Source organism: Ursus arctos, unplaced genomic scaffold (genome assembly GCF_023065955.2).
Source record: "Ursus arctos isolate Adak ecotype North America unplaced genomic scaffold, UrsArc2.0 scaffold_19, whole genome shotgun sequence".
Taxonomy (NCBI): domain Eukaryota; kingdom Metazoa; phylum Chordata; class Mammalia; order Carnivora; family Ursidae; genus Ursus; species Ursus arctos.
In genome coordinates, this window is record NW_026622863.1 from 52050551 (window position 1) to 52077504 (window position 26954).

The window sequence follows — 26954 nt, forward strand, 5'->3', positions numbered from 1 at the left end:
TCACTGTTACGCCACTATGAGGGCCCTCCGTAGTCATGAGTTCACACTCCCTCTCCATGTGCACATCACTCTTTCTGCCACACCTCTCACAGCTGCACTCCCACAGCCACAGCCCCTTTCTGTCCTACATCATAATCATCTCCTCAGTCTCTTTGTTACTCAGCATAATTGCCCAGAAAATGCATGGTAGATTCAAACCGGATCAAGTACTATCCTAGACTCTGACTTCCCCAATGACAAAAGCAGCTTTGAGTCCTACAGAGGTCACTCTACAGTCACATGCACCCTTCCTCTTTGCTGAGGGTCGCCATTCATCTTCTCATGGGAACCTAATGCTGATGGGCTTTCTTGAGGATTATCTCATTTAACAGCCCAAAAACCATACAGTATGGAGGGACTATTATTCTATTTTTCAAAGGAGGGATCTATCTCTTAGAGAGGGCAAGGGACTTCCACAAAGCTCCTCAGCTGTTACACTGCTGAGCTGGGGTGGGTTAGGTTACACTGCACTGGACCCACTCGCCTTGTTCCCTTCTGTTCTTCTCCGGCAGAAATTGCCCAGGACTCAGGCCAGGACACCCAGACACCTCACCTGACAGACTGTCTGTGGAGCCTGGGACCACCAAGTAACCCCACCTGACATCTCCACCTGAGGCTCTCCACATCATCAGCGTCACCTTAGACCATCCTGCCCCCCACCACTATTAGCAATAATTCATCCCCATGAAGGGAGGAAGCCTGAATATGGCTTCTGGGTGCCCCCTTCACTCTGTGCCCCCATACTAAGCTGTCACCCAGTTATCAGTGTCACTATTACAATGTGAGGCTCTGAAGGACTGAGAGTAGCCACTGAGACCCTTACATATCCCTGCCTGTAGCTCTTGCAGGAGACCTTAGTGCTTACAGCTCTTCCTCACCATTGTTGGTAAATTGCAAATTGTTCAAACAATGGCTGCCAACCTGTTAGAAATTTTCCATCTGTCCTGTAAAGCCCATAAACCTTCCACCTTCCTATTCAAACCAGACTGAGGCTTCTCGGCCCTGGGGGCAAGCATTTCTGTGTAAAGACTTCTAGGCTCCAGCTGGTCTTCCCCCAGCACCTGTCAGTCTTCAAACCTGTGTGAGCCTCCAGGCTGTACCAATGCGTGCGCCCAGTTTTCTGTTCTGACTCCCACCAGTGCATCATCAAATATGCAGAGATGGGATAGGTTGTTTTCTCCAAGACAGACTATCTCCACAACCATCCCCCTCATCACACTTGGTCCTTGGGGACTGTGCAATTCTGTGTGTTGTTTGGGCGTGTGTGTCATAGGGACCTATGACATACCTGTCTCATGAGTCTGTATTTGCGCATTTGTGTTGCCAGGCTGTGGTGAGGTCTGGACGGGTCTCCAGTGCAGAAGCTTCCATCCCCATGGAGTTGCGGGTATGTCATCATCCTGGCATGTGGGTGTTCACCAAGTTCTCCAAATTCATTTGATCATTAACTCAATCTCTACCTCCTTTCCACTTTGTGGAGGATAGGGCTGAAAGTTCCAAACTTGTACTCATGATTTGGTCTTTCTGGCGACCAGTCCCCATCCTGAAGCTATCCAGGAGTTGCTTCATTGTAATGAAATACATTCCTATCACCCAGGAAATTCCAAATGACTTAGGGGTTCTGTATCAGGAACCAGGGTCAAAGGCCAAGTATTAGAACAAAAGATGTTTCTAGTGCTCTCATCACTTAAGAAATTACAAGGGTTTTAGGAGCTCTGTGCCTAGAACTAGGGACAGAGATGAACATATATATTTTCTATTATTTCACAATCCGCCTCACAAAGGTCTTTCCAAACAAAAGCTTTTCCACGTACCAAGAGGTATGTGCAAAAATATTCACAATAGCACACACCTGGAGACAGCCCAGGAAAGAGGACAGATAAATGGGCTTCTGCACACAGTGAAGCGTTATCTGCAGCCCCATAGTCCTCTGTACTATGGATGCGGTGAGAAAAATGTCACAATTTACCCCCCCACACACACACACAGAATAGCCCCTTCCATGATTCAAGCCATTTCCACATGGTACCTTCTAGTTTCTCAATGTAACTGAGCCCTAATTTCCTAGTGGAAACCAGCTCACAAATGTATTCCAAGTAACCAGCATAAATGCTTTTGCCTCAGCTGTGCACAGAATCTTTTCATTTCCTCCAAACTACCCTTTCAAACTAGTTCTGCAAATAAGCTCCTCATCCCCCCATACCTGCCATCTCTAGAAGAAATTAATTGAAAGCTTTTGAACTTTTTTGGCATTTATTTATCAATAGAATAGCATTCTGAAACTTTCAGTCACCAATCATATTAGGTACAGTTTAGCTATTAATATTTCCAGTGAATTACAGAAATATATCATTTGAATATAAAGGTTTTCTTTTATAGGCTAAGGCCTACTTCTGGGTTTCTGCCTCTGCTCTCCACCTTTTTAAGTGCATGTGGCCCAGTAAAGATAAAGTGTGTGGACAGAGGACAGGGGAGCAGGAAGGAAAGCATCACTTGACCACCACGAGCTACTATTTGTGTTCTGGGGTTGAACATTCCTGGATTTTAAGTAATAAGCACCAACATTACATATCTGTTCAACAGATATTCATTGTTTATATGAAATTTGTCAGCCACTTTTCTAGGCACCCGAAGATACTCTAGGGAACAAACTACGAAATTCCTCCTTAAACTTACATTTTAGTGAAGACAATAAATGGAAAATATAATCAGGAAATTATATGTTCTAAATTGGGAAGTACTATGGAAATATACATACTTACAGACATATTCACATATCATTCCAGTGGGGCTGCACCCGAGGAAGCTTCTGGTGTGGAAGAGACACCTCTGAAGGCACTTTTCTGGTGAGTCCTCAGGTGGCGGTGGTAGGTAGATGACTGCCGGTAGCTTCTATGGCAGAGGGAACATTCAAAGGGCTTCTCTCCCGTGTGGATTCTCTCATGTGCCAGAAGGTTGCTTTTGTGGCTGAAGGATTTTTCACACGTGCTGCACGTGAAAGGCTTCTCTTCTGCATGAATCTTCTGATGCACGTGCAGGTCTGATGCTTGGAAGAAGCCTCTGTTACACTCAGCACAAGTAAATGTCCTCTCGTTATTGTGTCTTCTCTGATGGGCTTTTAGCTGAGAGAAATACCTAAAGATCTTGGGACACTTTTCACATCGGTATGAGTTTTGGGCTTCACGGCATCTTTCTTGGTGTCCCCCACGTGTGGAGTTCCCCTCAGCTCTCTGGTGGGTAGGAACAGGCTCAGGGGTGACCTGGATTGACTGAGAGAGAAACGCTGGTCCCCCCTCCACAAGGACATCTTGATATGAGGGTCCTTTCAGGGACCTTTCCTGGGACCCGGACATGCCTAGACCTGCTTTTCTGGAGCTGAGCGGATTCTTCAAAGAAACACTGTCCTCTTCTGGCCTGGGCCAGTCCTCTTCCCGGATAATGAGCAGGGAAGGTATTTCATTGCCTTGACTAGCAATACTGTCATTTACGTGATAAATGTTGTCACCGTTTTCTTTATCTCCTGTGGGGGATGGAGTGACTCAGTGAAGTTGTACCCAAGGAGGAGTCCACACACAGCATCCCTCTGGTACCTCGGCTTACCCCACTCACCTTGTCCTGTTTCCAGGGAAGTATCTTGGGGAGTCCAGGAGGGCATCTCCATATCTGTTCCTGTTGGGGATCCTACTGACAGCTGTTTTGTTAGATGGACAATGACTTCTTTTAAAGGCATATTCTCAGAAAAGAGGGCTTCCTGTCCCTGCATGTGGACATGGACCTGTAAACAAAGCCTCATCACTATTGTATATGGATCTGTTGAGTGACAGAAGCCTCTGTGGAAGACCTGCTCTCGTGAGGCTTTCCCACGATCCTTCTACTGTATGCTACCACACCCACTATTCTGTCCTTATCCCTGCTGGCCTTAAAGTTCATTGTAATTTCTAGTTAGTGTGTCACTCTCAATGAGTAAAGACTAATACTAATGCCTTTTGAGGGAAGAACGAGCTTGTGTTAAGGCATTTCTCCCCATTCTGGAGGTTTCTGCTCCATTGTCAATTTCTTAGTGAGCCCTCCTACCATCTCACTAAAATCAATTAATACGTTGGCTCTTATATGTCCTACTGAATAGATGCCTTTAAAACATTTGCTTTGGTTTTGCTTACTTAGCATGGTAAAGAGTCTCTTTGGTGAGAACTAATAAGTAAGTGGGTCTACAATAACCCTTCTTTCTCTACTTCCAAGCAACTCCAACAGGCTATACTTAATTCTTACACACCTCTGACCCTCACCCCAGGAGTTAAAACCCTCTACTCACTAATCCGGGTGGCTTCATGCTGTCGTCAGTCAGATCTTCCATGAATTTCTCTAGGTTTCTGCCACTTGCATTCCATTTCTCTTTCAACATGGACCTGTCACTGCAGTGGCCATTGATCATAAACTGTTCCAGGACCAAACGAGAAATAATTTCATCCTTGCTGTGTTTTTCTGGTTGCAGCCAAGAGTGAAATAACTTATAGAGATTTTGCAGTTCCTGCTTTGCACATGAGTTATTACTGTTTTGTAATAAACTGAGCTGTGTGCTCGGGAACTCATAGGTCTCCTCTTCTTCCTGAACGGCTGGGCCTTGACTGGGTTTATGCTGTAGGTTTTCTGACCCAGGATCATTCCTAGATGGTTCTCCCTGAAATGAGATTCTGAGATCTGAAGCCATTCTTAACAGGAATTCTCAGAGACATTCAACTTTAGATATTCAATTCCTACTCATTTGTTTCTCTGGACGCCTATTTCACCAGCTCATAAATACCTAAAGGGTGCAAGCTAGAAATAGAAGAGATATATAATTAATTACAGCACTGGCATAATTTAAAAAATTCAGTTTCAGATAAGTTCATGGATGAATTCTACTAGACATTTGAGAAAGAATGCTAATCTTACACAAACTCTCCCACAGCATAAAAAAGTGGGAATGCTCCCCTTTTAGTTAATGAGTTCAGCAACTCCCTGATACCAAAAGTTTACAAGTACATTAAAGAAAGGTACACTACAGGTTGGGATCTCTCACAAATGGTAGGTGTAGAAATGGAAAGCAAAACATTTGCAAATCAAATCCAGTGACATATAAAGAGAATAATAAATCACAAAACAAGTGGGGTTTACTTTCTTTTTTTTAAGTATTTTTTTAAATTTACTTATTTGAGAGAAAGAGAGCACAAGCACAGTGAGTGGGGAGGGAGAAGCAGGCTCCCTGGGAGCCCGATGGGGGCTTGATCCAGGACCCTGGGATCATGACTTGAGTGGAAGGCAGATGCTTAGCCAACTGAGCCACCCAGGTGCCCCAATTGGGGATTACTTTCAAAATGAAAAGTTGGGTTAAAATTAAATAGTCAATTACCACATAAATAGAGTTTAGAAAAACACAATATAATCATCTCCTTGGGTACTTTAAAACTGCTTAATGAAAGTGAGTGCTCATTACCAAAAGACATTTAGTAAACTAGGGATAAAGAGAACTTTCTTGATGTCATAAAGTATACAAAATACAGCAAACTTATCCTTAAATGTTTTCTCTTTAAAATTGAGAGATGGATGGACACTGCCAATTCTATGCAACATTGGACTACTCTTTAATCAGTAAAAAAAAGCAAGAATATATATCAAATATCATTATTTATACATGTTCTGATTTTGTTTCTAAGAAAGTATCAAACATTCTACAAATATTAGACAAGGTGAATTTTTGCAAGATGTCCGATACAAGGCCAATTTACCCAAATCAGCTGGATTGTATTATGCTACTAGCAGCTGAAAATTAAATTTAAAAAATATTCAATTGTATACTTTGCCATTAACATCAAATATCTAAGAAAAAATCCAATGAAAATGTGCAAGCCCTCTACGGAAATACACAATATTATAAATATTATATGTATAAAGGATAGCCATGTTTGTGGATTGCAAGACTCAATTCCAATTGGAAAACGTCAATTATCCCTAAGTTGCTGTATAAATTCAATGCTATGCCATTGGAAATCCAGCAAGTGGTGTGTGTGTGGGTGTGTGTGTGAACATTGACAGCTGATTCTAAAATTACATAGACACAAACAGGCTAAGAATAGCCAAGACAATTCTGAAGAATAATAATATTTCAGGATTTACATAATCACAAAACAAAACTGATTATGGGACTATATTCATTAAGACTGTGATCATGACACAAGGATAGACAAATAAGGCAACGGAACAGAATGTTATGCTGATACAGATCGTTATCTATGCTGTCACTTGCTTTCTGTAGAACACGACACTGAAGTGCATGTGCTGACAGGAAAGCTTTTTTTTTTTTTTCTTCAATAAATAGTGCTAGGTCAACTGAATATTCATAAAGGGGAAAATTCATTCTGACCCCCATCCTACCCTATTTACAAAAATTAGTTCTAGATGGGTTTTAAAAATCTCGGAAATGTAAAATAAAGCTTTTAGAAGACCTGGAAGAATATATTTAAGAACTTGTAGTAGAAAAAGATATCTTTTATGCAATACAGAAAGAACTCAGAAGTAAGTTCCTTTTCCAAGGAAAAGACTGACATACTGAACTACATTAAGATGAGAAGTAGTGTTCATCAAGTAATTTATTCATTTAAAAAATGCAGCACAGTAGAGGAAAAGATATTTTCAATACATATGCAAAACACAGAATGTTTGCAAAAACTCTTTCAAATCAATGAAACAGAAAACTGATTTATAGAAAAATGGTCAAAAGTACTTGTCAAAAGCAGGTATCTTACAATAAAACTACCATAACATGCTATGAACTACCTGCCACAATGACAAAAATCAAATAGACTGAGTGTTGGCACGGATCGGAACACCTATAACTCTGTCACTACTGGTGAGTACTCACTGTGGAAAGGTTTTGACTGGTATCTACTAAACCTGTATTTATGTAATCAGGATGTGACTCATCAGTGTTACTCCAGGGCACTTATTCAACAGAAAAATGTACTCATGTATATCAAAGACATATATGAGTGTTTATAACATCATAATTCATATTCTCACGTCGTAAACAGCCTAAGGGTCCAACAAGAGATGGAATAGATTATCATTAACTCTTAGAGTCATTTTGGATAGCAATGAATGTGAATGAACTGCTTCCTGCAACATGGAATAACCATAAATCATAATGTTGAATGAAATGATGCAGAAAACAAAAAAATACATTTTGTTTATTCCCATTTATGTTACTTCAAAAGCATACAGATATTATCAGTATTATTTAGGATCTTGGGTACTTTGGGAAACAACAGTAGATACTGGGGTAGGTACACATATGGAGGGTTCCACAGGAGGACCCCATCCCAGAATGGAATAGAATTCCTGGGATGCTGTACTTCCAGTTTCAGCTGGCAATATTTCACCTCTTGATCTTGGAGGTGGTTATGCATAAGTGTTTCTCTATAAAAATCCACCAAGCTATCTACTTTCATGTTTTCATTTTCTGTATGAGTATTACACTTCAATAAAGATGTCCAATTTTAAATAGCAAATGAAGTCTAAAATTATTATTGGACATATAATTGAATGAGGGCAATGATCTGGTACAAATATGTTCCACCAGTTATTGTAAGAAAACAAACTATTAGAAAAAGTTGAGAATAAAGTGAATGAGATAGAAGAGACAAATGGGAATCCATACAAATGATCTCACCCTGTGTCAAAACACCTCCTATCTCAGACACAAACATTTGTACAATGCACCCACCCTACCCATTGACCCCCTCCCCAGCTATGCCCACTGTGTCAGTCCAATGATACATTCCTTAGGAAACTTTCCCTTCACTGTTTTTTTTTCCTATCAACAATCACCCTTCCTTGTGAAAAACATTTGTCCTTGCTTCACTGCTTTTATCAAAGTTACAATTTTATGTTGATTCATTTCTAATCCCTGTTCTCTTCCACCTGAGTGTAGGATCCAGTAGAGATGAAATTGAGTTTGCATTGCTCAATATTGATTTCTGACTGCACATCACGTTACCTGGGCTACTGTAGGCACACCACTGGGATGTTGAACGAATGACAGATTTAATTCTACTTCTATATTATTGATCTATTTTAGTGTCCTTCCCCCATTTTGTATATAGTTAACATTTCGAAGATTTGTTTTTTGTCTGTTTTTGTTTTTGTTTTTTGTAAAGCAAAATTCAGGGGCTCCTGGATGGCTCAGTTGGTTAAGCATCTGCCTTTGGCTTAGGTCATGATCCCGGAGTCCTGAAATTGAGCCGAGTTTAGCAAGGAGTCTGTCCCTCCCCGCCATTCATGCTCTCTCTCTCTCAAATAAATAAATAAAATCTTTATTTAAAAAAGCAAATTTCATGCCACGAAAATCAGAAAAAATGTGAGTGGTAGGATTAATACATGGGCACAAAGGCCTAATTAATTTCTGTTAGTCGATGTCATTTCATGCTTGTTGTCAAGCTCTGATCGGACTAGCCACCCTGATCCCATCAGTTAATGAAGCAGTGATGGATTCTGGAAAAAACCCTGTAGTAGAAAGTTGAACACATTCTTGCCTTTTCCTAATCCATTTATCACAAAGCTTCTAGTCAACCTTTCTAAAATCCTCAGCTGCTCAGGTCACACTCCACTTTACTCCCTTTATGCCTCCCTCTAGCCCTCAAGGAAAATACCAAGTCCTTCCTGGTCTTAGCAGGCCTTGCCAGGGCCGTCTCACCCTCTCCAGCCCCACCTTAGGTGTTGTGGCCAGTTCTTTATATTCAGGTACCTCAGCCTCCCTCCCTTTCTCTCCTTTTTTCTGTAAAATCTATGCCCTCTTCTTTGTCTGGGCCTCCCTGCAAGATCTCTTTCTGGATTACCCCAGGCACACAGGGGCCATACCCTCACACTTGTAGACATGCACTCAGTCCCACAAAGACACAGCTGTGGAGCATTATTATGGCTAAGACCCTGGAATTAAAAACCTGTCTGCCATGTTAAAAGTTCTCATCACAGGGGCCGCTGGGTGGCTCAGTCAGTGAAGCGTTTCTTCAGCTCAGGTCGTGATCTCAGGGTCCTAGTATTGGCCCGAGTCAGGCTCCCTGCTCAGCAGGGAACCTGCTTCTCCCTCTGCCCCTCCCCCTGTTCATGGTCTCTCTCCCTCTCGCGCTCATTCTCTCTCAAATAAATAAATAAAATCTTAAAAGAAGAAAGTTTTCATCACAAGAAAAAAATTGAAACTATGTAAGATGATGGATGTTAACTAGACTTACTGTAGTGATCATTTTGCAATATATACAAATATCAAATCATGGGGCGCCTGGGTGGCACAGCGGTTGGGCGTCTGCCTTCGGCTCAGGGCGTGATCCCGGCGTTACAGGATCGAGCCCCACGTCAGGCTCCTCCACTGTGAGCCTGCTTCTTCCTCTCCCACTCCCCCTGATTGTGTTCCCTCTCTCGCTGGCTGTCTCTATCTCTGTCGAATAAATAAATAAAATCTTTAAAAAAAAATATCAAATCATATGTTGTACACCTCTAACATAATGTTATACGTCAATTATATCTCAAAACAAAATAAAACAAAGCCCAGGCTGCTGGGCTTCTTAATCTGGAGTCTGGCATTTACGAGCTATGTGACCTCAGGCACATTATCTTGTCTATGTCATGGTGGCTCTGATCTCTGATGACACCCAGCACCCAGAGTTGCGATGGGAGCTAAAAGTGCTAATACATATGAAGCCTATTGGAGCATTTGCTGGCACACGGTAAGCACTCAGTAAAGTCTGCTAAATACCTGACACCTCACCTTTAAATTTCAGCTCCTTCTCACTCATCCTAATCTGCTGTGGGCCAACATGTTCACAAGATGTAATAGAAGTGAATTACTAGAAACATAAAATTCACAAGATAACAGAGCCATATGAAAAGACTTTCACAAGAAGTCTCCTGCAATCAGGCCAGGTTTTATTTTATTGTTTTAAAGCTTTTTTAAAAAAGATTTTACTTATTTATTTGACAGAGAGAGAGGGAGCACAAGCAGGGGGAACGGCAGGCAGAGGGAGAGGGAGAGGGAGGGGGAGAGGGAGGGGGAGAAGCAGGCGTCCCGCTGAACAAGGAGCCCAACTCAGGACTCCATCCCAGAACCCTGGGATCATGACCTGAGCCCAAAGCAGACGCTTAAGCGACTGAGCCACCCAGGCGCCCCCAGGCCAGGTTTTACAGAAAAGTTGGCACAATAGATCATCCCCCACACTTGAGGGACCCCCATAACTTTGCACTTAGGACTTTTCTCCCCAGAGCTATGCCTGCATACACATGCGTGCACACTCACATACAAAATCAGAAATTTTCCTTTCATCCTGGAAACTCACCTCAGGAAGATTGAACTTCAAACGAGGCAATCCTGGGCTGAAAGCTGAGCTGCTATGTGACTCACTCTCCTAGTTGGATTCATCTGACAGGCCTTCCTAAGGCTCCTCCCTTTTATAGGGTGTGGGGTCAATGATGCATTTACAGACGTGATTGGATAAAAATGCTCACTGATTAAATCCCTGATGGAATCTTCATCTGGCTCCAGCTCCGCCTCTCCAATGTGTTATTACATAACAACCTGGAGTGGCGCCTGGGTATCCCAGTTGGTTAAGTGTCTGACTTTGGCTCAGGTCATGATCTCAGGGTCCTGGGATGGAGCCCCTGCCTACCTCAGGCCCGTGCCCCACCCCCCGGCCCAAGCTAGAACCCCCGTGCTCAGTGGGGAGTCTCTTTGTCCCTCTGCCCCTCCCCCTGCTCCTGCTTTCTCTCTCAAATACGTAAATAAATAAATAATCTTTAAAAACCCCAAACCATCCCTGGGGCTGGGGCAATTGATCACAATCAAACACACTAATATTTCTTTTTTTAAATTTTTGATTTTTTATTTAAATTCAATTAGTTAACATATGATGTCATATTAATTTTCCAGATAGAGGTCTCTATTCTGTTCCATTGATCTATGTGTCTATTTTTGTGCCAGTACCATGCTGTCTTGGTGATCACAGCTTTGTAGTACAGCTTGAAATCAGGCAATGTGATGCCCCCAGCTTTGGTTTTCTTTTTCAACATTCCCTTGGCTATTCGGGGTCTCTTCGGGTTCCATACAAATTTTAGGAGTATTTGCTCCAGCTCTATGAAAAAAGTTGACGATATTTTGAAAGGGATTACATTGAATATACAGATTGCTCTAGGTAGCATAGACATTTTAACAATATTTGTTCTTCCAATCCATGAGCACGGAATGTTTTCCCATCTCTTTGTGTCTTCCTCAATTTCTTTCATGAGTGTTCTATAGTTTTCTGAGTACAGATCCTTTGCCTCTTTGGTTAGGTTTATTCCTAGGTATCTTACGGTTTTGGGTGCATTTGTAAATGGGATCGACTCCTTAATTTCTCTTTCTTCTGTTTCATTGTTAGTGTGTAAAATGCAACTAATTTCTGTCTGTTGATTTTATATCCCGTCACTTTGCTAGATTCCTGTATGAATTCTAGCAATTTTGGACTGGAGACTTTTGGGTTTTCCACATAGAGTATTATGTCATCTGCAAAGAGTGAGAGTTTGACTTCTTCTTTGCAGACTTGGATGCCTTTTATTTCTTTTTGTTGTCTGATTGCTGAGGCTAGGACTTCTAGTACTATTTTGAACAGCAGTGGTGAGTGGGGACATCCCTGCCATGTTCCTGACCTTAGGAACCTAAGGCAAAACTGAGAGCTTTTCCCCATGGAGAATGATATTCACTGTGGGCTCTTCGTATATGGCTTTTATGATATTGAGGTATGTTCCCTCTATCCCTACACTGTAATGAGTTTAATCAAGAAAGGGTCCTTGCTGTATTTTGTCAAATGCTTTTTCTGCATGTATTGAGAGGACCATATGGTTCTCGTCCTTTCTTTTATTAATGTAGTGTATCACATTGATTGATTTGCAGTTGTTGAACCACCCTTGCAGCCCAGGAATAAATCCCAACTTGGCTGTGGAGAATAACCCTTTTAATGTACTGTTGGATCCTATTGGCTAGTATTTTGGTGAGAATTTTTGCATTGATGTTCATCAGGGATATTGGTCTGTAATTCTCCTTTTTGGTAGGGTCTTTGTCTGGTTTGGGGTTCAAGGTAATCCTGGCCTCATAGAAAGAGTTTGGAAGTTTTCTTTCCATTCCTGTTTTGTTTTGTTTTGTTTTTGAAACAGCTTCAGAAGAGTAGGTGTTAAATCTTGAAATTTTGGTAGAATTCCCCTGGGAAGCCATCCAGCCCTGGACTCTTGTTTATTGGGAGATTTTTTATTATACTGCTTCAATTTCCTTGCTGGTTATGGGTCTGTTCAGGTTTCTATTTCTTCCTGTTTCAGCTTTGGTAGTTTATACGGCTCTAGGACTGCATCGTTCCTTCCAGATTGCCTAATTTGTTGGCATATAGCTGCTCATAATATGTTTTTATAATTGTTTGTATTTCTTTGGTGTTGGTTGTGATCTCCCCTCTTTCATTCATGATTTTATTTATTTGGGTCTTTTCTCTTTTCTTTTTGATGAGTTTGGCTAGGGGTTTATCAATCTTATTAATTCTTTCAAAGAACCAGCTCCTAGTTTCATTGATCTGTGCTACTGTTCTTTTGGTTTCTATTTCATTGATTTCTGCTCTAATCTTTATTAATTCTCTTCTCCTGTTGGGGTTGGCTTTATATGCTGTTCTTTCTCCAGCTCCTTTAGGTGTAAGATTAGGTTGTGTATTTGAGACCTTTTCTGTTTCTTGAGAAAGGCTTGTATTGCTATATACTTCCCTCTTAGGACTGCCTTTGCTTCATCCCAAAGATTTTGAACAGTTATGTTTCCATTTTCATTTGTTTCCATGAATTTTTAGAATTCTTTAATTTCTTGGCTGACCCATTCATTCTTTAGTAGGATGCTCTTTAACCTCCATGTATTTGAGTTCTTTCCAAATTTCCTCTTGTGACTGAGTTCAAGTTTCAAAGCACTGTGGTCTGAAAATATGCAGGGAATGATCCCTATATTTTGGTACCAGTGGAGACTTGATTTGTGACCCAGTATGTGATCTATTCTGGAGAATGTTCCATGTGCACTGAAGAAGAATGTGTATTCTGTTGCTTTAGGATGGAATGCTCTGACTATATCTATGAAGTCCATCTGGCCCAGTGTGTCATTCAAAGCCATTGTTTCCCTGTTGATCTTCAGCTTAGATGATCTGTCCACTGCAGCGAGTGGGGTGTTAAAAGTCCCCTACTATTATTGTATTGTTATCAATGTGTTTCTTTAATTTTGTTATGAATTGGTTTATATAATTGGCTTCTCCCATGTTAGGGGCATAAATATTTACAATTGTTAGATCTTCCTGTTGGATAGACACTTTAATTATGATATAGTGTCCTTCCTCATCTTTTATAATAGTCTTTGGTTTAAAATCTAATTTATCTGGTATAAGGATTGCTACTCCAGCTTTCTTTTGATGTCCATTAGCATGATAAATCGCAGTTTATCTTCCCATATATCACCTCGGATTCACTTCTCTGCACCTCGTACCTTGCAGAAAGTGGTCACTTTCCTATTTGTAGAGTTGCAGCTATTCTTTCCTTAGATCTCTGGTTGAGTTCCCATGTGTTCAGAATGATTTGATAGCCATCTAGCTGAATTCTGGGGACCAGACAAAACTAAAGTCTCCTACTCCTCTGCCATATGGACTATCCTCTCTAAACACACTAATATTTCTTTTTTGAAAAAAAATTTAAAAGAACTTTAAAAAATTTATTTATTTGAGAGAGAGAGAGCGAGAGCACGAACCAGGGGGAGAAGCAGAAGGAGAAGTAGACTCTCCCCCCCAAGCAGAGAGCCTGATGTGGGGCTCAATCCCAGGACCCTGGGATCATGACCTGAGCTGAAGGCAGACACAACTGACTGAGCCATGCAGCTGTCCTGGAACACACTATTTCTGCAGTGAAATGTAGCAACACTCACAGAGTGGGAGTACAAAGATTAACATTAGTCTCATATAAACTGTCACCAAGTTTTGTCTTAAGTGAATCTCACACAAACTTGCTAATACTTTCAAATTTTCTGAGATTTGTGGATGGCAAGTTTGGCAGAGAACAAGGTTACTGTTCTCTCTTCCTGTGTCAGTCCCAGGCTGGTGAGTCTGAGGGTGATCTGACCCACCAGAGGAGGGGACCTGGACCTGCAGGAGGGGTTCCTAGTCCAGAAAAAAAGACCACAGGGGCTGAGACTAAGATCATTTCAATGGGAAGGGAGAGATGGGTTCTTATTTTATGTTGAGAAAGTGCATGATGTCTGAAACTCATCTGTCAGAGATGGAGGAGTTACAATGGTGAGAGATCCCTGGTTTGAAATGTGGCTGGAAGGGGTGCCCTGTACTCACTGGGAAGAAGTGGAGTGAATAGATTTTGGGAAACTCAACATTTCTGTTTCCTGACTGTAGTGGAAATGACCACCGAGTACATGATGAGGGAGAGTTGGGGAAGCAGAAGGAATGGCTTTTTTGAGGGAAGGGACCTGTGGGGCAATCCAAACATCATCGGTCTGTCCTTTACTTTCCAGTCATATCCAGAATCAAGCCACTTTCACCTTCAACTATGCAGCCCCCACCATGCCTCACTGGTGGGGTCGGCTCCTGTCTGGCCTCCTCTCCTCCTGCCAGTTTTCTATCCTCAAAGCAGCTGTCACAAGGACTCTGTATAACCATCTGATCATGTCCCTCCTCTGCAGAAGCTCCCCAATGGCTTCCAGAGTCAGTCTGCCAGAGTGCCAACCACCTTTGCCGAAGGACCTCCCTATTCTCCAAAATGTCACAGACTTACGGTTTCACAAAATGCAATAAAAATGAATTAACAGGGGCGCCTGGGTGGCAGAGCAGTTAAGCGTCTGCCTTCGGCTCAGGGCGTGATCCCGGCTTTATGGGATCGAGCCCCACATCAGGCTCCTCCGCTATGAGCCTGTTTCTTCCTCTCCCACTCCCCCTGCTTGTGTTCCCTCTCTCTCTGGCTGTCTCTATCTCTGTTGAATAAATAAATAAATAAAATCTTTTTTTAAAAAAATGAATTAACAGAAATGCAAAGCCAACAAGAAAATAAAGGCATACAAAGTGCAAGGGCTTTTATGTCACCAGATTCAACAGACATAAAATGTCTGTAACTTGTTCCGAGTTTATACACTTACTCTTTGCTTAGGTAATTTCTTCTCCAAAGACAGGAGCAAGTGTGGAGAATGGCAGTGCCCTCGGACCACACCCTGAGTGTCACAGACACAGTGTGAAACCAGCTTCCTGACAGTGGCCTGGAGACCCTATTGATCTGGTTTCAGTGGCCTGTCTGCCTCAGTGGCCCCTCTGCCACAGCCTCACAGGCTCCCACAGTTCCCATCAGCAGCCTCACTCCCACCTTGGGTCTTTATTCCCCCTTCCCTTTGCTCCTGGGAAAGGGACCCACAGCGCTCCTCAACTTCTCTCTGGGACTGCACTAGATGTGTTTCCTCACATCTCAGTGCCCCACTCCCACCAGGCAGTCTTTAGTCATCCTCTTTGCTTTATTTTTCTCCATAGAAATGATCTTCATCAGACAACTATATTCGTCTTACTTGTCTTGTTTATTATCTGTCACTCCCCATAGAATTTAACCAACTCACAGACATTTTTTTTTTCTATACTGTATCTGGAGTGGTTTATATAGAGCTAGGTACTTGGAAGTTCTCATTAATTATGTGTCCATTTGAAATAAATATTCCAGATGTGAGAGGGTGTGGCCTAAACAGAAATGGCAGCTACAGGGAGGGCAACATCAGATGAACCACAGAAGGATGTATAGAGCAGAAACGTCAAGATGGCTTTGGGATCCAGGAGATGTGGTGCTCTTTCAAGGCCTGCTGTCTACAACCCAAAATTAAGGTAGAGAAATTAGAAGTAAGAAGGAAGCACAGAGGAGAGCAACTTCCAGAGTCCTGTTCCAAAATACGGGGAAATCTAGGCCATCTCCGACTTGTCTGGATGAGAGCCCAGAGCTGAGGACAAGCTAAAGAAAGCTATTTCATTTATCATCTACAGGGCCTTAGGACAGCCAATACTTTCGAGTACCACCTCCTATCCGTGGGGCTGGAATAGGCAGCAACAGCAGGGCAAGAGGAAAGGAAGAGCAGTCAGTCAGGCTGATCAGCTGCCCCTGGGCTGTTGTGCCATCCTCTCTCATCCCACAGACCTTTTGGATGACAGTTCAGGTGATGCCTGCACCCTGGCCAAGTTAAGCTGAAAACCAATGACCTGATTGCCTAATATAGTGGGAGCAGGGCTCCTTTCCCTGACCCCCTCTGGTTGTTTCATACTCATTGCATCTACCAGAGCACATGGCCTGACTTTGGCCTTTCCTCCATACACACATGAGACAGAGCAACTCATACATCCAGGGAAAGTAATTAGATATGGAAAAATCACAAAAATCACAAAAAATCATAGTAAATAACATATGACATCTGGAAAACAATGATGGAAGAGAGTACAAAGAAATTCAAATAAGCAGATAAAATAATCAAGGAGGGTCGCCTGGGTGGCTCAGTTGGTTAGCAACTCTTGGTTTCTGCTTGGGTCATGATCTCAGGGTTGTGAGATGGAGCCCTGTGCTGGGTGGGGAGTCTGCTTCAGGATTCTCTCTCTCCGTCTGTGCCTTTCCCTGCTTGCTTGCTCTCTAGAGCAGAAACGTCAAGATGGCTTTGGGATCCATATAAGTAAACAAATCTTAAAAAAAAATAATCAAGGAGATGGAGAAAGACAAAAGCCATAGAAAGAAGAAGATATGCTAAAAAATTAAGAAAAATTGGCCACAGAAAATGTTTATAAAGATAGGACTGGGTAGAAGAAATAGAATGAAATATTTAAAGAATTAGTGAGTCACATGATCAGAATGAAGATGAAGTCTGTAGGCAAAGGATACAAGAATGAAGTAGAAAGCATAAAAGAGCTAACGTTGTGATCCAACTTGTGGGAAGGGAAATTCTTCTGCTTTATGCTTCTGAAACAGTGGCTAGTACATAATGCTACTAAACATCATTGTGGAATAAAGAAATGAAAGTAGAGTTACCAAGATCTGGATGTAAGTATTTCCAAAATGAAGGGGAAAGTATGTGGTGACCCAGCAGAAGACACATGGGTAGGAGATTCAACGGCTTAAGTTGGGCGTGCACACGAGATCCTGAAGTTGCTGGACTCTGAGGCATGTGAGAGGAGGTGGCAGAAGACGTTCAGGGATGAGGCAGGAAGACACACACTATGGGTGACTCAGGGGACAAGAAGGATGTACAAGTGACCATTGTTGTGGGCACCATGACAATGTGACCAGAGGGTATATGTATAGAAGCTGGTAGGAATGGCAAAGAGAGGCCAGAATTTCCTCACTGGGAAATGGTGCAGCTCATTTAAAGTGAAGCAGATGGGGGCACCTGGGTGGCTCAGTCATTAAGCGCCGGCCTTCGGCTCAGGGCCTGATCCCAGGGTCCTGGGATCGAGCCCCACATTGGGCTCCCTCCTCCGCTGGGAGCCTGCTTCTTCCTCTCCCACTCTCCCTGCTTGTGTTCCCTCTCTCACTGGCTGTCTCTCTCTGTCAAATAAATTAATAAATAAATTCTTTAAAAAAAATAAAAATGAAGTGAAGCAGATGCGGTAGGGTCTGGGACAGGACGGGTGGGAAAGGGAGATTGATACGCTGGTGGAGATCATAGTGTGAATTGAAAAGCTCTCTCCCATCTCCCAGTGGCCCTCAATCTTTCTCCATTTAGTATAGCTCAGAGGAGAGGAACAAATTTTTTATTCCTTCACTGCAGGCTGGCCCATCAGAGTTGGGCACCCAGGCCACGTCCCAGGCTTCCTGTGGTTTTGTTAGTTGCTAACATCCCCTCTCAGTAGGAAGTCTTCTGATCTCTCTAAGACAGCTGTTGATAAAGATGATGCACACATCCATACTAATTATAATGCTTTTGATATTGATGGGCTTTTCCTTGTACTAGTAGTTCATTGCTTCATATTCATGAGGAGTATTCCATTTATAAATATAATTTCTTACCATTCATCTGTGGACGGATGTTTGTTTTTGTTATCTAGTGTCTGGCTTTGAGAATAAATTTGATGGGAATGTGCAAATACAGGTTTTCATTTCTCTTGTGGTTATGAAGAAGTTTGCATCAAATAATAAGTGGATTATTAACTTTGTTAACTGCCAGTATTTTCCAAATGTACTGTTATTATTTTGCATTCCCACCAGCAATGTCTGAGAGTTCTGGTTCTTTTAATACCTTCAACTTTCAATGTTTTGTCAGGCTTTTAATGTTTCCCACCGAAATGAGTATGTGAAGTGGTATATCATTGTTGTTTTCATTTGTATTTCCTTAAATATTAATAATGCTGAGTTTATTTTCATATGCTTATTTACCATTCATATATCATCTTCAGTGAAATATGTGTTAAAATATTATGCCTAATATTTAGTAATGTTGTTTATCTTATTACATATTCTGGATCCCCGCCAATTATCAGATACAGGTTTTGCAAATATTTTTTTGTAGGCTGTAGCTAGTTTTCCTTTTCTTGACAGTATCTTTTGAACTGCAAGAAATGTTTAATTTTATTACAGTCTAGTTTATATTTTTCTTTTATGGTTTGTGTTTATTTTTTCCTATGTAAAAAATCTTGGCCTAAAACAAGGATGAAAAGCATTCCTCCTATGTTATTTTTGAGATGGTATATATTTTTGTTTCTTATATTAAGGTCTATGTGCCATTTGGGGTTAATTTGTGAACGTTTTGAGGTAAGAGTTGAGGGTTTTGTGTATGTGTGAATGGGGACATCACACTTTTTTTCAGAATAATGCCACACTCTGTCATTATTATAGCTTTAATAAGTTTTGAAATCAGATCTTTAAGGTCCAAATTTGTTCTATTTTAAAGAAAATGTTTTAACTCGTATAGGTCTTTTGCATTTCCATATTTGTTTTATTTCATTATTTTTTGAAGTAAACATAACCTCAAGATTTTATTGTCTTCATAACAAAACTAGGATGAAGCTGAGAACTGGGTCTCTTGGCTCTTTATCTTTTCTTCCAGTTCACGTGTGAAAAGGGGTAGGGCAGCTAGTAGCTAAGTGCTTGAGTCTGGGGACAGACTGGGATTCTAAATCATCTGAGCTGTGCCCATAACCAACTGGCTGACCTTGGTCATGTCTACTTTCCCCAGGCTTCAGGATTCATGTCTGTAAAAGTGGAAAAAGGGACATAAAACTATACAGCACAGAAAGTGAAGCAAACATTAAATAACAGATGATATTATACAGCTCAGTGAAGACCCCATCCTGGTGCAAAGGTGAGAAAAGATTCTCGGCAAAGAGAAAAGCATGTACCAAGACTCCAAAGCTAGTGAGAGGGTGGCTTGTTTGGAATCAAGTGAAGTCCAGTAGGGCTGGAAGATGAGAGTGATGGTTGGAGGGATGAGGGGAAAGGGGCTGATGAACATGGTTTCATAAGCTATGATGAGAAATTTGGATTTTATTCTGACCGTTCTGGGAAGTTGTGGGAAGGATTTAGCAAGACAGACACATGATTTTTTAAAAATGCGTTATTTTGAAATAATTATAGATTCACAAGAAGTTGCAAATATAGTGCAGAGTAGCTTTCACTTCATTTCCCCTATGGTAACATCCGACATAATCTTACTATGGACACCAGGAATTTAACATTGGTTCAATCTTCAGAACTTTTTCAAAGTTACCATTTTACACGTACTTGTGTGTATGTGTAGTTCTGTGCAATTTTATCATGTGTGTAGATTCATTAACTACCTCCACAATCACGATACAGAACTTTTTTTGGCAGGAGGTCAAAAGGTTATATTTAGCCCCCAAATGGAGAAGGTACAAATCAAATTAAGAGAAGTCTGAGGTGAAGCAATATATACCTGAAGAAAAGAGTGTTATTTATAAAAACAGTCCTTGGGGGCTAAAATCTTGGTCTTAGCATTTGACATGAGCAACCAAGAATTTCTATGTTGTCAGTAAGTATTTTGGTCATCACATTATAGTGACCATCCTGACTAGATGGGAGTTGTTTTTTAAAGGGAAGGCCAGAAGAACAATCAAGGTTTAGAGATGGAAATGTGTCCAGCCAAATAGATCAAAAGGGTGTGGGTAGTGCTATGGCCAAAGTTTAAGATCATCTGAGTAGGCTTCAGCATGGTCAGGCAGTTGAAAGGGAAACTTATGGCATGTCCAACCGTATCAAATTTTGCCAGTGAGATGGGAACAAAATTATGGTGCTAATTAGTGGGTAGCTATGGCTGTGATGTTTAAGAGGGCATGGGTGTCAGTGTGCCAAAATAAAGCCAGATGGCTGTTGCATTGCCCGGTGGGGTCTGCTCATGGCCTGCAGTGTTCCAGGCCCATGCTATTACCAACCCAAAGTAGGTGTAACAAAGCTACGAGAAGCCAGAAGGCTGAGCAATAGTATTTGTTTTGTGTGAGTGCTATAACCTGAAGCACCGAGGGCCCACTGACCACATTGGCTTAGGGTGGGCTGGGTGATGTTCCCATTTCAGGTCTATGTAGTTGGAGGGAACCTGCATTCCTTAGTGGAATATCTTGCTAGGTAAGCCCAGTTTTAGTCTTTCTTGGCCTCTCTGCTATCCACACTGCTGTGGGTGTGCGTTCTGGACATAGATCTCTACTTCCTAAGTGAGATTATTACAGGTGTTTGAAAATTAAGTATCTTTCATAGCCAGGAATATTTGGCAAAGCTGGCGGTGTAGGCTAAAAGAATTAACATTTATCAGGGTGCCAAATAACTCTGGCAGATCGCCAAAGGGACATTTGATAGTGAGATGATCATATCTCACAGTAACTCAAGCCTTGACCTGGTCTCCATCCCACTCAGGACTGGGACAAGACCAAAAAAGACAGATATAAGAGGAGGAAGAACAAGGAGGAATGCCTAATCAATATGATCTTTGTAGATGCTGATATGTGAAGTGTCACTGCAGAAGGGAAGCAAAGGCAACGGATTTCAGTGCATTTTGATATTGAGTAGAGGGACCCAAGGGCTGGGAATTTAGTATAATGAGGTCCAGTGGTAGGAGGGAGACCCATTTATAAGATCATTTGTTGTTTCTAATTTCCAAAAGATTCAAGTAAGGCGTTGAGGCATTCTATCATTCTATAAGACCAGCAGCCTGGGACTGATAGGGAAGGCGAAACATCTGTTGAACGACTTGTTCTAAAGTGAGAGCATCTTCATTCAATGTTGATATTGTCTGGAAATCTAAAGGGAATGAGGAGTGTTTCTGTAAGGTTTTGTATGGTAGCTGCATCAGTGGCATGTTTAGCTGGGTGGACAAATAAGATGTATGGGTAGGTATTCACTACTGTTAAGTCATAATAAGTGGCATTGGCAAAGGCAGGCAGACGTCTGATAAAATTGATCTGCTGGTGACTATAGGAGTGAGATCCCTCTGGGATGGCACCCCTCCCTTGTATTGCCAATGATAGTGTTCCCACAGAATGCATTGACTTGTCACCATGCAGGCCATGACAGGACAGTGGGGGAAGCCCTTTGAGTTTAGCCCAAGCTTCAGCGGCTGAGGTTCCTCTGTGACTGATATCATGGGTCCATTGCGCCAAAGAAAGACGAATGGGATCTGGTGGGTTACCTGACAAAGTTTCCACCTAAGGTTTTGAAAACTGTCCCAAACTATCAGCTTGGGAATTAAACGAGGCCCTAATAGCATGAAATTTGGCATGGACAAAGACATAGGTGACCTTAATTAGTATCTTGGGGTAAAGTTCTTCACCCCAGAGGGGGAAGTCTTGAATGAGAAATTATTATTGCCATTGGTTGCACCAAAGAACTAGAATTGGCAATGGCACAGGTGTCTGTGAAGTGTCATTGGGGTCATCTGTTGGCCAGGCATCCCTCAATGCTAAGATGACTGCCTGGGGTTAGGCCACTTGTATTGACTCTTGGGTCCATTTTCAGGGATATCCTGTTTAGAGGAAGAAAAGCAGCAGCTCTCCAGAGAATTCCATCACATGCACTGGTGGCATCATTATCACTATAGGATGTGATCTCCCTTTGTTGTTCACTTAGATGATCCTAAAGGTATCCCCAGGTAATCAAGGTCCAGGGGAAGGGTGCCCTCCTTCAGCACTGTGGCATCTAGCCAGAGACAGAAGACAGGTAAGGCCCTCTTGCTTCAGGTGGGATAGACCAGAGGGTCCAGGTTTGGCTCCATCCCATATCAAAACCTTGATGGTCATGCCGAGCTTGTGGAATGTTGCCTTCATGACCCAGGAAATAATGAGTAACTGAGTGCAGAGTGTCACAGGTTCAGGTCCTGTGAGAGCCTCCATTTCCAAAAGGGCTCCATGCAGCCAGCAGTTGTTGCTCAAAGGGCTTGTAATGTGGAGTCAAAACAGGCAGCTTTCTGCACCAGAAAAGCTTATAGGTAACTTACTGCCAGCATGAGTGGTCCAGAGACTCTAAGAAACATAGGAGGTGAGGGGCACCTGGGTGGCACAGTCATTAAGCATCTGCCTTTAGCTCAGGGCGTGATCCCAGCATTCTGGGATAGAGCCCATCAGGCTCCTCCGCTGGTAGCCTGCTTCTTCCTCTCCCACTCCCCCTGCTTATGATCCCTCTCTCGCTGGCTGTCTCTGTCAAATAAATAAATAAAATCTTTAAAAAAAAAAAAGAAACATAGGAGGTGAGCACCAGAACGTCCACAACGTGGTTGCCAGAGGCAATAAAAGATGGGCCTGTTGTATAGCCATCTGAACTGAATCCAGGGCTTTTCATTGTAAAGATCCCAAAAGTAGGCTGATTTGTGGGTGAGTGCATAATTAACCTTGGCAGTATTTGTAAATGGAGAATATGTTGCCTTCAGAAGTCAGAAAGACTAACTTAGGTTTGGCCTGCTTGAGACCTATTGCAGCTGACAAAATTAGAAGTTGCCTTTTAACAACATCAGGAGTAGAGTGACCCTTAGGCTAGATGAACCTAAGACTCACTGAGGTAGAATGACCTTGAACTTTACGGGGGGCGGGGGGGGGGGCAAGAGCCCATCTGCTCTCTGTGAGCACAATGATTGTTTGCATATCCTGTGTGTCTAGTAAGTTCCCTCAGAGGAGGATGTCATCAGTGTAGTGCTATACATGGGTGCCTGGGGACAGCTAAAACCAATTAGAGTTTTGCCAGTAGAGGTCATATGTGATGGCTGAACTTCTGACGTATCCCATAGGAAATCGAGTAAAGTAATAAACTGTTGAATTCACCTTTGAGAGTGAATGTGATTGAAAGGTTGCTGAAATAGGCACTGAATAGAACATATCAAACAGCAAACTATTTGCCAGCAGACAACTGAATAGCTTCATTCATTTCAATTATGTGAGCGAATATAGGGACTTTAATGGGTGGGACCATGGCAGCAGTAACTTACCATGAAATGACATTCCTCTGAGGATTCTTAAATATCTACTGTGGTTTCTCAGATGTAAACGAAATTGGTTACTTCCTACAAGTCAATGAACCTTACCTAATTGTATGCTAAATATATTCTTGGTGTACCTTCAAAATGATTCCTAGCCCTTTTCCAGTTTCTTTTCTCTTACTTAATTGATTCAATTGTTTTGCCTATTGACTTTTGCCTACTACTTCCTTTTGTTCTTATTTTTTAACTTAAAAATTTTCATTTAAATAAATGAGGATAAATTTACACAAATGTATTTAACCCCTGCCAGATGTCTGTGGACAGCTGTGATTATAGCTAGTGAGATGTGTTCTCTGAGATCCAGCCCTGGATTTGAGGCAGGGGGACAACAGACAGCTATTATCTTCTCCAAACATGAGTGCTACTTGTATTCTTTTTTTTTTTTTTTAAAGGATTTTCCTCACTATTTTTTTTTTTTTTAAGATTTTATTTATTTATTTGACAGAGAGAGAGAGACAGCCAGTGAGAGAGGGAACACAGGCAGGGGGAGTGGGAGAGGAAGAAGCAGGTTCCCAGCAGAGGAGCCTGACGTGGGGCTCGATCCCAGGACTCTGGGATCACGCCCTGAGCCGAAGGCAGACGCTTAACGACTGAGCCACCCAGGCGCCCCTACTTGTATTCTTGTTATTAAAAAACATACCCAATATGGGCAACTGAATGTAAGCGATTTCAATAAACCTTAATTTATATGCACTGGGAAAAATACTTGAGAAATTAAAGGCCAGGACTTGTTCCTCAGTTAAATATGGGTGATGATATCAAGAATGTGGAGAGCCTAACACTTTAAACTCTAAATATTCCCTCCGAATGTTTTCAAATTTATTGAAATTCGCCAATCATTTTATGGAACTCCAAGCTGAGAATTATGTTGGATTATTCATGGTTTTTCTGTCAACCAAACAAAGATACAAATTTCCAGAGGGTTCATAATAAAAACACAATTTAACCCCAAAATAAAATGTTGGCAAATTGCATCTCAACTGTTAATTTGCATTCTTGCTGATCCTTTATGAGAAAAACATCTTTGAAGTTTGATGTTTTCCCAAGAATTTCCTGTATTTCAAATATCGTGCCTGCTTTGTTTTTGTTTCTTGAACAATTGAAGTATTTAACTGAATTATCATCAGTATTATAGATCTTCTTTTGTTTTCAATGAAATTTTTGGTTTCAGGGGTGTTAAGGATGTATGAAAACATTCAAATGTATATCTTAACTATGTGCAGTTTATAGTTGCTAATTATAGCTCTATTAAATAAATCTTCTCAACCTGTTGCACCTTAATCATTTTAGTATGTTTTATTATCGCCTATGTTCTACAGGCTATTTGCAGCTACTAGATCAGAAGGGTGGAAATCGAATGCTGTGCCTCTGGCAACTCTTTCCAACTGTGCTCAGCGACATCACATTGGTAGCTTGAAATTGGCCACAGTGAGAGTATTTACACCAGAGAACTTAAAAGACACTACAAACCAGGACTTACATGTATTACTTAAAGTCTAGACTTAAGAACATGATGGAAAATACATAGTTAATGCAGATTAAAGTTAAAAGTGTGTGGTGTATGTAGTCTTACCTTGTACATAGTGGTGTACACCTGAGGAACAAAAATAAGCTGTTTCTTTGTTAATAAAAAAGGAAATAGCCTCAATTCATGTAAAAGAAAAAGGCAAAAGATATGAACAAACATTTTATCGAGAAGATATACAGATGACAAACAAACAGAAGAAAAAAATATTCAACAATATAAATCCTTAGGCAAATGCAATTAAAGTTACTGCTTGCTTATTAAAAAGGTAAATTCCAAAGACTGAACCAAGAGACTGATGCCATGTACTGGCAAGGATGTGAAAGAATTGGAATGCTCACGCACTCCTGGGAGGTATGCAGAAGCAAAAAATCATTTTAGATCAGTTTAAGCAGTTTCTTAATAAACATTCACCTATTCTATGACTCAGGCATTTACTCTGAGTTACTAACACAAGAGACTTGAAAAATACATATATACATATTAAGTTATACACAAATGTTCTAGCACCTTTATTTGCAATTGCTAAAATGAGGTACCATAGGCCCCTAACAGATGAACGGATAAACAAATGGTATATCCACAGAAAAGATACTATGCAGCAATAGAGTGAAATACTTATATAAGCATCACTGAAGAATCTCAAAATAATTACAAATCATGAATGAAACCAAAAAATAAACACTTTTTGGCTCAAATCATATAAAATTCTAGAAAATACAAACTAATTCACTATAAATGAAGGTAAATCAAAGGTTGCCTGGAGAGGGGAAAGACAGATTATAAAATGACATGAGGCAAATTAGGGGTGATGGACATGTTCATAATCATGATTATGATGAAGTTTTATGGGTTTATATGTATGTCAAACTTAACAAACTGTACATCTCAAATATGTGCAATAAATTGCATGTCAACTATACCTGAATAAAGTTCTATGAAACAGTTCCCAAAAAAACAAACAAAAAATACAAAACCCAAGATCTCCCACTCTTTTCATAAAATCAGGTTTGGCAGCCCTATACTGACTCTTTCCTGATGACTTTGGAGGAGCAACGTTGCCTTAGTGGTAGCAAATATTTATGAGCAAGTAAATCCATTCCACTCATTGAGCAGGAATGCTGGCTAGGTCACAGTGCCACATTCAGGGACTAAGGGATCTCCTTTCTCTGTATGCTTGTTTCCCTATCTGTGTAGAACTGGCCTTTAGGTGAACATACCAGAAAGGATTTGGGAATCCAGAAAACCAACAGCTTATTTTCTTTGACAAAGACCTCAGACACAAAAGATGCACATACCTGGAGGTCCTGAGAGTTTCTGTGCACACTGATCCTGCACAGTCACAGTCACTGGAGCATTTGTTGATGCAATGTTAGAAGGGGCACATGTCATCTACTTTGCTGCAGTCTTCTCCACTGGAGTGTTACTGTACCAATTATAGTTCCCCCAGGGCCCTGTAGTCTCACCATGACACTAGCCTAGTGAATTGTGAGTATCAGGGCACATGGCTCCTTTGTAGGACCTGGGGTAGAGATTCCCCTCACCACTACTGAGCATTATGTGACATCCACTGTGAAAAAGAAAAACAATTCATGTAGTTCTCAGAAGCACTGGAGGTTGTCACAACTTCCTGACTCCTCAGGGTGTTCTCTGAGCCCACAAAAAAATCCCGATACCCAGTCCACAAATTAGGACAAGGTCCTGCAGTCTTTCCTAGGAGACCTCAGGCAACAATGTAAATTAGGCCAAAGCTGGAAAGAGAGCTATTTTCTTTCATCAGACTGTCATTTCTGAGGCACACAAAGCATTGGGAACCCCAACAAAGCTGTTCACTCCTTAATG

General features: G+C 41.4%; 1 protein-coding gene across 1 annotated transcript; it reads right to left on the bottom strand.

Annotated features, from left to right (window-relative positions):
- Positions 1-2336: 2336 nt before the first annotated feature.
- Positions 2337-26918, bottom strand: ZSCAN4 (zinc finger and SCAN domain containing 4). The gene is made up of 4 exons (XM_057313947.1): positions 26411-26918; positions 4352-4854; positions 3649-3814; positions 2337-3559 (listed from the first exon to the last, which is right to left on the bottom strand). Exons 2-4 carry the CDS (start codon positions 4745-4747, stop codon positions 2817-2819), a joined length of 1305 nt encoding a protein of 434 aa, XP_057169930.1. The 5' UTR covers positions 4748-4854; positions 26411-26918; the 3' UTR covers positions 2337-2816.
- Positions 26919-26954: the final 36 nt, after the last annotated feature.

Excerpts from the sequence above, each read along its gene's own strand:
- ZSCAN4 (XM_057313947.1), bottom strand. The coding sequence starts at position 4,747 with ATGGCTTCAGATCTCAGAATCTCATTTCAGGGAGAACCATCTAGGAAT. Across the intron at positions 3,815-4,351 it reads GCATGAAGCCACCCGGATTA|GTCCATGTCCACATGCAGGG; the intron begins GTGAGTAGAGGG and ends CTTTGTTTACAG. Across the intron at positions 3,560-3,648 it reads TTCCCTGGAAACAGGACAAG|GAGATAAAGAAAACGGTGAC; the intron begins GTGAGTGGGGTA and ends CATCCCCCACAG.